Source organism: Siphateles boraxobius, unplaced genomic scaffold (assembly GCF_051911475.1).
Source record: "Siphateles boraxobius isolate OS27281-9 unplaced genomic scaffold, OSU_SipBor_1 32, whole genome shotgun sequence".
NCBI classification, from domain to species: Eukaryota; Metazoa; Chordata; class Actinopteri; order Cypriniformes; family Leuciscidae; genus Siphateles; species Siphateles boraxobius.
Genome location: NW_027508942.1, coordinates 4,599,727 through 4,615,098, shown reverse-complemented (window position 1 = coordinate 4,615,098; position 15,372 = coordinate 4,599,727). Strand labels below are relative to the sequence as shown.

The 15,372-nt window shown below is 43.8% G+C and overlaps 1 protein-coding gene across 1 annotated transcript in view; it reads right to left on the bottom strand.

The window, feature by feature from the left end:
- Positions 1–15,372, bottom strand: part of LOC143700892 (uncharacterized) — a 120,179-nt gene that overhangs the window by 62,438 nt on the left and 42,369 nt on the right. Inside the window, exons 17-22 of the mRNA XM_077194640.1 lie at positions 11,451–11,624; positions 11,108–11,278; positions 10,813–10,986; positions 10,261–10,431; positions 8,924–9,097; positions 8,592–8,762 (exon numbers count right to left, since the gene is read on the bottom strand). Of these exons, the coding sequence (XP_077050755.1) occupies positions 8,592–8,762; positions 8,924–9,097; positions 10,261–10,431; positions 10,813–10,986; positions 11,108–11,278; positions 11,451–11,624 (1,035 nt within the window). The remainder of the gene's footprint in view (positions 1–8,591; positions 8,763–8,923; positions 9,098–10,260; positions 10,432–10,812; positions 10,987–11,107; positions 11,279–11,450; positions 11,625–15,372) is intronic.

Below are 15,372 nucleotides of genomic sequence, written 5' to 3'. Positions count from 1 at the left end.
GACAAGATAAAAGATAATTTAATAAATACACCCTTTGAGGTGAATTTGGCTGAACTCTGTCTGTGTCCTCCTCCTTCCAACCCGATTCAACTCTCCAACCATCTGACCGTGGTTTGCCTGTTCCCTGCCTCTTTCCAACGTGTCCCAGCCCCCCACTGAGAGTAGCTGCTAATTCGTTCAATGGTCCTTCGAGCCGGAGGAGAGAGACAATGTCAGGTAATGGGTTGGAGGCAGAGAGGCCAGACGAAGAACATGGTCTCCAGCGACCAGATGCGATCAGCCATGAACCTGAGCCAGGTGATGCCACTGGGACCGATCTACGCCCTCGCAGAGTGAGGAGACCACCAGACCGTTACACTGTTCCAACGAGCTCGAGCCGCACCTCCCGTGCTACTTTAGCCATTAACTTGATTTCCCCCTCTTCACCAGAGAGAGTGGACGGAGCTAAACCGGACCCACCTCCAGTCCCTGCAGAGCCCTTGGCAGAGCTTCATGAGCCCCCAGGGAGTGGAGAGGGTCGAGCTGTCCCTCTTCAATCCAGTCTTCCTAGAGCTTCCGCCTCTGATGCTGCAGGCCTTACCAGGCCACATGTTAGCTTGCTTAAGGCTTCACCTGGGGTCGTGGGGATCCAGCCAGATGGTCCAGCCCCAGTACACCCTGATGAACGAAAGAAGCCTTCTGCACGTAAAAGCGAATCATCCTCCACCTATACTTATGGTACTGGAGGTAAATCTGGTACCTCGGTCTCTCGAGTCTCTCTCAGTGACAAGCAAGTAGCCACACTGGAGGAGAGGAAGAGGCTCCTGGCCCTGGAAGAGTTGGAGGAGCAAATAAGGGAAGAGCGAGGAGTGGATATGAGGTACCAGCAGCTGGATGAACAAACACGCCAGGCCCTACGAGAAAGAGAGGGGATTACCAAGAGACTGCAGGAGGAGAGGAGGCTGCGTAAAGCGAGACGCGAGTTGGAAGAAGCTCGGCTGGTTGCAGCTCTGATCAAGGAGGAGAGTGAGACAGAGCAGCAGGCGGGCATCTGCCCCTCCTGGGATATTCAGCAGCAGGGCGGGCCGCAACTGAGACTAGGCCCTGCCCTACATCTCAGCTCATCCCCAGCTGAGGATCTCCACCCTTCTCTATCTCGTCATGTCCACACCATCCCCCTTGGCGCGACAGAGCAAAATCAGAGCCCAACGCTTACTCAATCACCTTTCCGTCAGCTTCCACAGACTGGAGCGAGGGCGGGATACCCACGACGGGATGAAGGATCGTATGTGCCTCCCGTGCCTTTGGTGTCTTCCCGCGGTGGGGAACCAATCATGGAGCCGCAGGGGCGTCTAACATCCCGTGATGAAGGGTCATTTCCTGTGACTCCAATGTATCCAAAGTCTCCCAGGGGTCATGAGCCGTGTCCTGAATCTTCGTGGAGGCCCGCGACTTCTGATGGTGAGGGGACAGATCCACAGGCTCCAGTGCCCTCTCCTGGAGGGGATGATCCACCTCCAGGGCCCCGGCAGCCATCTCCAGCACCTCCCGCATGCCCAGCGGCTCCAAACAATGTCGGGCCATCACCATTACCTGAGAAAGGAACTGACTTGATGGAGCTGTTAGTTGCATCGGCATATGGAATTCCCAAACCAAAGTTGCCTTACTTTGACAGTGGCAGAGAAAGCGACTTTGTTCTGCTGGATATGGCTTTGGGCAATCTGGTGGGCATCCATACCCATCTTTCAGAGCATTTTAAGTTCCAAATCCTTCTTGACCATTTGAAGCTCCCGAGCGCCTATAGACTGGCTAAGTCACATATGTATGCCAGAGACCCCTATACCTCCGCCCTGGCTGCTCTGAGAACTAGATATGGACAACCTCGCCAGCTAGTCCAAAATGAGATCAGCAGCATTTTGAACACCCCACCTATCAAGATGGGTGATAACGCTGCCTTTCAAGAATTTGCTCTCGCTGTTAGTTCTCTTATTGGCTGTTAGAGTCAGTAGAGGGGAAGAATGGCAGTGAACTAAAGTGTGGCTCACATGTAGACAAGCTTATGGGTAAATTGCCCCCTTCATATAGTGATGGGTTTGTTGAGCACTGCTATGCTCAAGGCTACTTGAAGGATGGGACCACGAGAACATACACTCTTCAACATCTGTCGGCAGTGGCTACGAGGGAAGGCAAGGGTCAAGAGTGTGGTGCAGCAGCTGACCTCTGTCCAGTGGGAAAGGAAAGAACCTGTTGGCAAAGAGGTGAGGCGCAGAGAGAGTCCAACCACCTTGTATCTCACCACTGCCTGTACCACGTCGAATGCCATTGCCACTACTACCTCCAACCCTGAACGGAGGCATATGGCCAGCACTACTGCAGAGGGACAGGGTAAGACGTCTCCCTTCAAAAATAAGCATAAGTTCCAGCCTTACTGCCCTTATCTCAACAACCGTGATCACTACTTTGGATCATGCGTGATGTTCACTCAAGCTCAGCTAAGGGATTGGATTGTGGAGAATAAAAGGTGCCACAAATGTGCCCGCTGTCATTCGCCAGACAAATGCACACTGAGGAAACCTTGTAACCTGTGTAACCAGCTGCATTTGACCATTCTCCATGACATAAGCAGTCAGAATACGACCCAAATCTTGATGGTTCAATCTCCCCATGAGGAAGCGGTCTACCTTGACCTGCCCAGTTGTTCACCGAGGGTCTTGCTTAAGGTCTTAAAAGTGACCTTACATGCTGGGGGCCATAGCCTGGAGACATTTGCTCTTCTCGACGATGCCTCTAGTCGAACAATCATCTTGCCCACTGCTGGTCAACATCTTCACCTCCAGAGGGAGCCAGAGGTGCTTCATCTGCAGACTATACGGCAGCAGGTAGTCCCGGTGGAGGGCATGACTGTGTCCTTTTCTATATCCCCGGCAGGGCAACCGGAGATAAAATATCCCATCCAGAATGCCTTCACCTCTCTGTGCCTCAGTCTGGCTGAACACACCTGCCCTGCAGAGGCCCTTAAGAAGCAGTATCCTCACCTGAGAGAGTTGCCACTTCAGTCCTTCTCCCGGATAGCACCTCTTGTGCTTATCGGCTCAGATTACCCTGAACTGATCGTTCCGACTGAGCCTGTCCGGATGGGTCCGAAGGGTGGACCAGTGGCAGTTCATACAGCATTAGGCTGGGCCATGCAGGGACCTGTTAGTGTGACCTCTCGCCCAAATGTGCACCTCGAGTCCTGCCTCTTTATGACCTCTACCGCCAATCCGTTGCCTTGTGCCACTGCGGAGCTCCTTAGGAATGTCGAGTTGTTGTGGAAGCTGGACGCTTATCCCCACCGAAGCATCAAGGATGTGACTCGCTCGAAGCATGATGAGTATGCATTGGAGCTGTTACGGACCAAGAGTGTCCCTGTGACCGTTGATGGCATTCAACGATATGCCACACCCTTGCTGCGTGCCCCGAATTGCCCTTTGCTTTCGATCTCAAAGTATTCCGTCATGCCCTTGTTGCGGGGAACGGAAAGACGACTGGACAGGGATCCTGAACTCGCCAACATACACCACAATGAGATCCAGAAGCTTTTTGATGCTGGTTATGTGACCATTGTGGAGGATGTGGACGAGAGTCAACCTATTGAGTCGTGGTACTTACCTCATCATGTTATCAAGCAGGCTAGTGGAAAGCACAGGTTAGTCTTCGATTGTTCATTCACGTTCAGGGGCCAATGTCTGAATAAAAACTTGCTTCCGGGACCTACCTTGGGTCCATCCCTCTTGGGAGTGTTGCTCCGATTCAGACAGCATTCAGTAGCCATCAGCGGAGATATCCGTGCCATGTTCCATCAGGTCCGTCTGCTGCCACAGGACCAGGCTCTCCTTCGCTTTCTTTGGAGGAATCTAGAAAGAGAGAGGGAGCCAACCACCTATGAATGGCAAGTGCTTCCCTTCGGTGCCGCTTGCAGCCCATGCTGTGCGATCTATGCGCTGCAGCATCACACCAGGTGTTGTGATGATAGTGACCAAGAGGTAGTGGATTCGGTGGAGAACTCGTTCTACGTCGATAACTGCCTCCAGAGCCTGCCTTCTTCCGTAGCAGCCAAGACCTTGCTCGAGAAACTGCGTATCCAACTTGCTAAAGGCGGATTTGAGATCAGGCAGTGGGCGAGCAACACTGTAGAGGTGGTAAAACATCTCCCTCCAGAAGCAAGGTCAACCAATGCTTTCCGAGATGGGTTTGGGCCCTCAAGAGCCAGCCCGGGGTCTCCGTTGGGCTTGTATCCCAGACACCCTCGGATACAAACACAGGGCAGGACTGACCTCGGCTTCGCCCACCTTGAGGGTGGTCTACCGCACCTTAGCCAGTCAGTATGACCCGTTAGGTTACATATTGCCTTACACGACGAGGGCCAAGGTGATTGTTCAGGACCTATGGAAGACCAAGCAGGATTGGGATGATCCTATTCGCCCAGCTGAGCTGATGGATCGGTGGCTTGAGTGGGAGCGTGAATTGGTGGATCTTCATCGAGTGCAGATGCCCCGGTGTTATGTGCCTGCATCAGTTGATTCCCCTGCAACAGAATGGGATCTCCACGTCTGTTGTGATGCATCTGGGAGGGTCTATGGGGCAGTAGCTTACCTCAGAGCACAGCCTGCAGATGGTGAGGTTCAGGTTTGCTTTGTCTTGGCCAAGTCGAGAGTGGCACCAAGGAGACAGATCTCGGTGCCCCGCCTTGAGCTCTGTGCTGCCCTCCTCGGAGCCCAGCTCTCATCCACCGTGCAAACTGAACTTACCTTGCCCATCCGCAAGGTGGTTTACTGGAGTGACTCTACTACCGTGCTCTCCTGGCTGAGGTCAGAGTCCTGCAGGTATAAGGTCTTTGTAGGGACACGCATTGCTGAGATACAAGACCTCACTGATGTAAACAGCTGGAGGTAGGTGGATAGCCAGAGCAATCCTGCGGACGACATTACCAGAGGAAAGACACTGCAAGAGCTAGCACAACGTCAAAGATGGAATGAGGGACCATCGTTCTTGTGGAAACCTGAAAGTCAGTGGCCGGTCTTCCCTCCGTTATCCATTCCACTGCCCGAGAGTGAGACGGATGAGCTCAGGAAGTCTGTTGCCTGTTACCTGACTCACAAGACATCTGCCTTTCCGCTGCCTGATGTTTCACAATACAGCAGGTTAGGAGAGCTGATCGCAGCAGTATCCAAGATGGCCTCTGATGGGGCGGCTACTGCTGCTTCTCACCTTGCAGCGGAAACACTGCTAATCCAGAGAGCTCAGGCGGAGAGTTTCCCAGAAGAGCTTCAAGCTCTACTCAAGGATAGAGATTTACCGAGGAATAGCCGACTCATCTCCCTCTCCCCTGAGCTAGACCCTGCATTGAACGTGATCCGGGTAGGCGGAAGACTGCGCCGGGCGGAGTTGGAACCTGATGTCCAACATCCGATTGTCCTTGACGGTGATCATCCCCTTTCCAGACTCATTATAAAGAGCTATGATGAGCAGCTTCTGCACCCTGGACCAGAGCGAGTTCATGGTGAGATACGGCGGAAGTATTGGGTGTTGAGGGGCCGGAGAGCCATTAAGCGACACCAGAACATCTGTCCGGAGTGCCGCAAGTGGAAAGCCAAGCCAGACATTCCAAGAATGGCGGACTTACCAACTGCCCGTCTTCGCCTGTTCAAGCCTCCCTTCTGGTCAACGGGGGTCGACTGCTTTGGACCATTCCAGGTCAAAGTGGGCCGCCGGTGTGAAAAACGCTGGGGAATACTCTTCAAGTGCCTTACTACCCGATGTATACATTTGGATATACTTGAGAGTATGGATACAGATGCATTCCTTATGGCCCTCCGACGTTTTATATATCTCTAAGAGGGAAGCCATTCGAAATCTTGGCTGACCGAGGAACGAACTTCAGGGGAGGTGATGTGTTACTCCGCAAATCGTTTGAAGCTATGGAGCCCAATCTGAGGCAACAACTGGCTGAGCAGCAGATCACCTTCCGCTTCAATCCTCCCCATGCACCTCATTTTGGTGGTGTATGGGAGAGGGAGATCAAATCGGTCAAAACTTCCCTCCAAGTGGTCCTTGGCAGTCAGCCCATTCTGGAAACCGTTCTCCGTACCGTACTTATAGAGGTGGAGGGTATCTTGAATGCGAAGCCTCTAGGATACATCTCAGCCGACCCTTCAGATCCTGATCCGATCACCCCCAATCTGCTCCTCATGGGCCGTCGTGACTCCTCACTTCCGCAAGCGACCTTTGCATCAACCAGCTTTGTCGGGACACGCCGGTGGCGTCACAGTCAACTTCTTGCTGACCACTTCTGGTCGAGATTCATCCGAGATTACTTACCCACCTTGCAGCCACGAGGGAAATGGAGGAGGGATACCAGCAACATGACCGTTGGACAGCCCGTCCTGATAGTCGATCCTCAATTCCCTCGGGCTCTCTGGCCAGTGGGACGGATCACCCAAGTCATCTCCGGAGTGGACGGGAGAGTCCGGACAGTGGAGGTGAGGGTCGGTGAGAAGAGGTACATCAGACCTGTTGCGAGGCTCATCCCCTTACCCGAGTTGAAAGATGAGGATGAGGAGGAGGGAGGCAGAAGCTCGTGATTCTTTCTACGGTATGGAATTTGTGACAAATTCCGGGGCGGCTGTACAAAAGCCTCACTCGCCCGCTCTATCCCCCATGATTGGCCCGAATTGCCTGCAGCTGCGACTCCCTCACGTGTTGCACAGAAGACACACCTGTCACTAATTATTAGGCAGGGGATATAACTTACCTGGTCAAGCAGTGCTCCTGTTTGCATCCAGGTGTGACCTGACCGAACTCGCATCTCCTGATCTCCTGCTAGCCCGTGATTAATCCTGTGTGCGTCTTCCAAACGTGAGTTTACTTCCCTTTCTCCACTTGCAAATGTTTGACTTGGTGGTGGTTGCGGTGGTATTACGTTTGCCACACCAACCCCTAATGCTCTCAGCTGCCTTTGCTATCCATTGTGGGCTGTTAGCGTGCAATTGAGTTGGCTGCGAGTGTTTGTTTACTAAACAGCGGTATCGCGTGTACTATGCCACCGGAAGTAGCCTAAACCGGAAGTAGAAAGTAATTGAAGACGTAAATGTTTATTCTGATTCCTTACATTGACTGATGTTGTAAACCCACTGCTATGGTAGCTAATTAATTATTCTCCATGCCTTGTCATGTTTGTTCTTTATCTTTAATGTGTTACTATAACACAGTTGTGTTATATAATTATATTATATATTATTATATGATATATTATGATTATTTATATTGATATTCTGTTGATGGCAATATGAGCAGTAATTGTGGATGGCTTTTAGGGCCAAATTACCAAAGTTGGATTTGGTGAGTTTGATTTAAACTGTTATTGCTGGTTGTGTGCTGATTGTTTCTTTGTTCTTGTTACAGCACACACCCACATACCCATACGCCCATATACCAGCCAAGAAGACAAGATAAAAGATAATTTAATAAATACACCCTTTGAGGTGAATTTGGCTGAACTCTGTCTGTGTCCTCCTCCTTCCAACCCGATTCAACTCTCCAACCATCTGACCGTGGTTTGCCTGTTCCCTGCCTCTTTCCAACGTGTCCCAGCCCCCCACTGAGAGTAGCTGCTAATTCGTTCAGTAGGGAACGTGTATTTGAACGTGTGGAAAACTGCTTTTCTCGAGAATAAAGCAGCAAATTTTTTTAAACGCAGTGCAGCTGCACAGCAGACATGCAGCTGAGCGCTTTAGCTCACTCATTGGCTGTGCTACGGCAACTGCATTAACCTATGGCGAGTCGGCTAGGTTGCGCGAACCAATCGGGACACTACATGCCCGCACGCGTCAGAGCCTGCCAGAATGGGCGTGGCTTATAGCAATATAAGCCCACATTTTGCCATAGAATTCAGGTTAAATCGACTGAAGCGATCGCCTGATCAAAGCACACTAGCACGGGCAGTTACGCAATACTCGTTCCCTACTCTCAGGGGACTATAGCTCTCGACTATACCGAGACTATAGGTGCCCTCTATTGAGTAATGGGTTTGTTTTGGGGGTATCGTGCAATAAACAAATCAGAGTGTCATCTCCCATTCCCTTTAAAAGCCAGTCAGGCTCGCGCCATGGCGGATTCGCTATTTACATGGCGGAATTTGCAAGAAGTAAACCTGAATACATTTGCTTTTTAAACAACGCAGCGCAGGACGCTAAAATGATAACTGCGTCGGGCTGAAACTAACAAAAAACACTTGCGTTGCGCCTGGTGCCGCATTGCGCCGGTGTATGATAAGGCCCTCTGTGTGCAAGTGATGTATGTTTGTGAGCTTAAATGAAAACAGTGCATTAATTTAGAATAAAGATTAAACCTGACCTGAAGGTGTGCATTAAACTGTTTTATTGCACAACTTGCAGCTTCGAATATTCAGACAGACCACTTGTATAATTAATTACAATAAACCTGTATACATTGGGTTGATTTTACTAACTTTAATGTAGTTGAAATGTGCATCTAGCACTAAGAAAATATTAGTATTAGATCAGCACAAAAAAGTTATCAAACATCATTAATATGTGGTGAAATGTACTCACTTGAGTATCTTCAGCTCACAGACAGGATTCTTCAGTCCCTCACAGATCTCTTTGACTCCAGAGTCCAGCAGACGGCTGTTGTTCAGGTTCAGCTCTTTCAGGATGGTTTTAGAGGAGAGAACAGTAGCTAGAACTGAACAGCTTTTCTCTGTCCGCTCACAATTATTTAGCCTAAACACAGAAACAGCATTTATTATTATTCTGATTGTTCTTCAGGACATATTCAACACACATCAGATCAGCAGGTCTTCAATTTTGATCACATATGTGACTGATAGTCTTATATAATGAATTAACAGAGAAGTTATAATGTATAAATCATGTTGACTCACTTTATTTTCTCCACTTTGCTATGAGAGTCCATCAAAAGAGCAGAGAGCTTCTCTCCATTCAGATCTTCTAATTTATCTTCACTCAGATCCAGTTCTGTCAGTAATAATGGACTTTTACCCAGAACTTTAGTGAGATACTCACACGCTTTCTGTGCAACATCACTTTTCAAAAACCTACAGAAAATAGAAGAGTATTTTAGATAATTCTGTCAAAATGTAAATTTTTTTGCACCTCCCATTCTTTCAAGCTAAGCAAATACATGATACACACTGCGAAATCAATAATAAAAAAAGACATATCAATTAAAATATATCAAAACTAATATAGAATTATAGTGAAGTGAGGAACCTTGTTTACTTCTAACTGTATTCATTTAATTATTTCTAATGATTTCAGTCAGTCACTTAGTTGACAATTACCAGTTTATTCCAAAATGCATTAATAGATTGGGTGGTAAAAAAGGAATGGAATATGGCAGGGCATCAAACTCATCAAGTGGACCTGCTTGTACTATAACTAATCAAAATTCAGTTCTGGTTGCATGTGTCTTCCGAATGATCAGTAATGTTTCTGATGCAGTAACAGTGCATTTTTGTGAAACAGGATTTTTGGTGCTTGTGGCCTTTTAAAGACAAGGTACAGCAATGTGACGAATGTAGGAACCAGTCTCCACCTTAAACAGATATCTATACCTAAGGCTGGGTATCAAATCCGTTCAAGCAGATCATTTTCATCTGACTGTGCTTTTCCATTGTTTTTCTAGTAGTTTTAGTTGCAGTATCGAAATTGTGAAATTTCACTGGTATCTCAAATGTAGGTTTCAACCTTAAACAACGTTATGGGTCAAAAATAACTATTTCATTTATTTATTATTTTTATGTGGGGGCTAGTGAAAATTATTAGTTGAATTGAATCAAGATTCAGATTAAGAATTTTCAATTCATACACACAACATTATTTAAAACATAATGACATTATTTTATACAATTTTCATGGAGCTTTGTGGAAGCTTATTTCCCAGAATACTATAATGTATCTCAAATGTTTAATTTGAGAATTAGAAGATTATGGTATTTGATTACAGAAATGGTGTTTACTGATTTTCTAATTAGTTTGGGAGAAGTCTAATCAGAAAGTCAAAATTATGTAATTATGTTTTGTCACAAGGTTCATGCCACAAAATATAGTTGTGTGTCTGTTGAATTTCAATTAATAGGTATGCTGTAAATTCCTCTACCTTTAATTGCAATTCCTCTCCAATTCCTAATCCCCTTTGTTTTATATAGCAGATATCACATTTGTGGCTTATTTTGAAATTTTTTAAGACATTAATCACCTGGTCTTAAATGTACATTGTTTATCCTGTAGTAAATCACTGAGCTCCTTCACTCCTGATTGTCCAGGATCATTTCCTGTGAGATCCAGCTCTATCAGGTGTGAAGGGTTTGATCTCAGAGCTGAAGCCAGAGCTTTATAACCTCCTTCACTGATACTGCAGTCTGAGAGTCTAGAACAGAAAGAAAAATGTAGCATTCAGACGATTATTCAGTTATTCTACAATTTATCAGAACAGAACAAAAATAGTGCATGTTCTACACTAACAAAACAAGCAAACTAAATTTAAAATTTTCATATTAAAATCATGAAATTTAACCAATAATAACTTAAAATTATCTTATTAAACTGATTTTCTCATTAATACAGATTAACATTTTAATTCATACTTACAGTGTTTAGTACAATATTTAATAATACTGCAACTAATATTTTAGCCTTAATAATCTTCATAATTTTCAAGACAGTTAATCTGATAACATAGTCATTTACAAATATTATATATATATATATATATAATCATATTGAAATGTGGATAAATAAAAATACACACTTCAGTTTTCTCAATCTGCATAGTGTATTTTCCAACAGAGGACAGATCTTCTCAATTCCTGAGTTTCCTACTTTATTCTCACTCAGATCCAGCTCTGTCAGGTTTGAAGGGTTTGAATTAAACGCTGAAGTCAGAGCACCACAACCTTCTGCTGTAATTATGTTATTATTCAGCCTGAAGAGAAAGAAAAAGGAAACACTCTTCAGTTAATCTTAAAACTTTCTTTATGAACAATGACAATGTTATATTTATAAATATTTTACATGTAAAGTATTTGACCAAGTAAAATACTCACTTCAGTGTGTTGAGTTTACAGTGTTTATCCTGCAATAGAGCAGCGATCTGATTCACTCGTGTGTCTCCTAGTTCACATTTACTCAGATTCAGCTCTCTCAAGAATAATGGGTTTTTACCCACAATTCCTCTCACATACTGACAGGCTTCATCTGCAGCAGAACTCAAAAACCTAGAGATAGAGGAAGTACATTACATGCCATTTCATTTGGGTATTTTCATAATCTTGTGAAAGGGCCTTTAGTCTTTTCAAAATCTAATTTATAAATGTGTTTTTGACAGTTGAATTCTCTTTTGGCAAAAACGGTATTAAGACTATTGAGTGTTGTTTTAATAGTACTCACCTCAGTGTCTTGAGTTGACAGTTCTGATCCTGCAGTAAATCATAGAGCTCCTTCACTCCTGATTCTCCAGGATCATTTCCTGTGAGATCCAGCTCTATCAGGTGTGAAGGGTTTGATCTCAGAGCTGAAGCCAGAGCTTTATAACCTCCTTCACTGATACTGCAGTCTGAGAGTCTATAGAAAAATAAAAATGTCATATTAAATTTTACTTTGTACAGTAGTTATGATTAATTAATTATGGGACAATAGTGTCTTCTGTCTTTATTATTATTATTATTATTATTATTATTATATTTAAATGGTTTGGCTTACTAAAAACACCAGTGTGTAAGTAATATGACAAATATTAATACACTATTAAATACTATCACAACTAAAAAGAAGATTGAGTCAACTTTAAAGTCCAGGAGCACGTCAGTGTAAAGACATATTTTACTCTTTTCAATTTGGTAACTGAAAATGGGTTGGAGCTCTTAATTTTTCTCTCTGAATGTGTAGTCTTGGTTTCATCTGTAACTAGTGTTCTATTTACTATTTCTATTTTTCCATTTAGCTGGAAGATAAATACCTATGCAATTACAAGGAATCCCCTTGCACTGCAGTGCACACTTGCTGGCAAGGGAGATAAATTCATGAAAACGCACAAGCCGACCCTGCAGCACAAATCTTGGAGAGATACCAAAGACATTCAATTGTGACAAGACACCAGAGGCTTTTGGAGGTGACCTGGATCCTGAGCCTGTCCCCACATGATGAGAATGAGTTTAAGCTAGTCTTCCTGTGCAGCTGGTAAAAAAATTGTCCAGCAATGCAACAACTGATCGACTTGATGACGTTACCGGAGTAGCTTTAAAAAATAATAAAAAACGAGGTAGCTACTAGGGCTGGATAAAAAATATCAATTTCTCGATTTCAATCGATTTTCATTTTTACGAACCAATATCGATTCTTAAATCCCAAGAATCGATTAGTCATCCTGTTTTCGGTTGATGAATGAATGGAACATTGCAGCACGCATCCCATTCAATAAATCACAATAATCTTTGTCTCAGATTTCAAATTACATCCATTTTTCCATTTTTTTACGAAATTCAAAAACATAAATACAGTTTTGGCGCTGTGGCATGAGATCGCTCTGGCGCAGCGCAGCTCAAGAGAAGCAGCAGTGCAGAGCGCACATGATCTTCCCTTCCGCCTTAATAATACCAGTTACAGCGCGAAAATAAACATTAATGAGCATCTGAAAGTGTGTTAAAAGATAGAGTACAACTTACTGAATTCCGTATCATGTCACATGGAATTGCTCAATCAGTGTTTCAACCGTGGAAAGAAGTCAGTAAAACAGTTTGTAAACAATGTCATGTAACGTCACATTTACATCAAGTGACCATAAGCTCGTTAGTCAGCTAGAAAAATTAACTCTAGAGAGGAGCATTTTGCTCAATATATGCACCATATTACATATTCATTAATTTTGAATGTTCTTCAATATTTAATGCATGTTTGAATAAATCTGGCAAGTTTTTATGACAGCCACCATTTAAATGTTTATATTTCATATAACTTTATTATTATAAAAATAAATAAAAGTGTAATTTAAATGTTTGTATACAAATCAGTTAATTTTTACCTTCAATATTATAGTAGGCTAATGAAGCCTAGTAGGCTACAACTGACACCCAGAGTTTACAGCATTAGTTAAGAGATTTGTTTTCCTTGAGAAAATTTCCCAAGTATTGTACCTGATATCCAAAATAATCAATACTGAATCGAATCGGAATCGAAATCTAATCGAATTGCAAGCTTGTGAATCGAAATCGAATAGAATTGTGAAATTCGTGTCAATACCCAGCCCTAGTAGCTACTGACATCACATCTTGTATGCATCGTCGGCAACTATGTGATGCAAGATTCAAGTTAACTTAACTTTGCATGCTAAATAAGAAAATATAGGCCTTGTTTTACAAACAGGGCTTCGATTAAGCCAGGATTAGGCCTTAGTTCAGTTAGGGCATTTAAGTAGTTTTTATAAACATGCATTAGAAAAAACATTACTGGTGTGCATCTTGAGACAAAACAATGTCACTGACATATCTTAAAATATTGCTTTCAATTAAAACAGCTCAAACATGCATTTTAGTCTGAGACTAGTCTTAAGCCTCTGGGGTCGGCGGTCATGCCGGCGTGACCAGCTTACTTTTTTTCTTATCAGTGCAAAAGAGACTCAAAATACTCTGTTGATTTTGATCTTACATATAAGTGTTACACATCATTCAAAACTGTTAAATGTCTTCTTTTATTTCCGTACACGCATAATAAAAACAAAATGTTGTGTTTTTCGTAAAATAAAGAAAATAAACATGATGCGCGTTCTGCCGTCTATCTCAATGTGAAGTTCATTCTGAAACGCGACAGAAAATGATCTGTAACTCAGCGAATGTTTGTCAGACAGACTTGAAACGTATGTCTTTACAAAGCTCAGAATCTCTATTTTTAAATGATGTAAATTATATCAGAAACAAATATTCTCTGTTTAAGTAATCAGTATGAAAGCAATGACATGTATAGTTTCTCAAACGCGTCCTAATTAACTCTAATGTGACCACACCCACGCGCGCAAGAGTGATTGACATGCAAATGATCCACGTTAAGGAGCAGACCTGAAAACGCATTTGTCACCTCAAAACAAAAAATCAGAGACTTCAGTAGCCTAACGTTACTCCTCTGCTTTACATCGAGTTTGGAAGACTGTGTTTGTGCCGTGTTGTGCTGTGCACCTTGGATTAGAACACGATTTGAAGATGAGAAAGATTTTTAAGGTAAGACATCCACTCATAATGTTATTGTTATATAAACTTTACATTGCAGCAACTAGTCAAACTGGTGCCAGACTAAAATGTACGTTATGAAATGAGACTGGAGTAAAAACATGAAGCCTAATTCTAAATTTATATACTTGTACACGACACGAGGATAATAAAACACAGCATGATATAAAAGTATCTTATATGAGTGTTTACTCTAATATGGTGAATATTATAATGTTTAGAAAAGTGTTTACTGTTAAATACTGTGTTTGTGGATATCTGCTCAAATGTAGATATGTATAATGTGGTAACAATAATGTTTCATAGTTTGGAGCGGCTCGATCGCTTCAGTATTCATAGATGCCACCTAAGTCACTAGAAATAGAACGCCGCCATATTGACGACCGATCTCGCCCGGTATGGCCGCCCAAACTGCCTATTTGATTGAGAGAGAAAGATGGAGATACATGGATAAAATTTTAATTTTAGGCTCCGATCCTTATTTTGTTACCCCCAGTTTTCTTTGGGGATCGCTTGAAGGCTTTCAAGAGTACAGATGCGTATCAATATGCTGTTCCTGGATGGGTAACAAACGTAAAAGTGCAGCACCTGGCCACCAAGGATTTATATTTAATCATGGGGAATGTAGGTATTATAAAAAAAAAATTCAAATGTATGATTTTGGTGGTAGTTTGCTCTGACTAGGTAGAGTTGTTAGCTAGCTAAGTGGCTAACAGCTGGTAGCTTGCCAGCTGTTACCCACGGCTCACAGCTAGCTGTCATTAATCTGGATTAGGCCTGTCGCGATAGTCAATAAATCAATTAATCGCACGATAAAAAAACGAGCTCGATAATTTTTCCGGCCGCGATAATTTCCATTTGCATGCTTGTTTGTTTTCCTCGTCTCTCTCTCTCTCTCTCTCTCTCTCTCTCTCTCTCTCTCTCTCTCTCTCTCTCTCTCTCTCTCTCTCTCTCTCTCTCTCTCTCTCTCTCTCTCTCTCTCTCTCTCTCTCTCTCTACCAAAGAGACTGGATGACAACTCTGTTTAAGATATAACTGACATATTTTACATGAATACTCTCCAAAACGGACATTTAAACATAATGTTGTGTGTA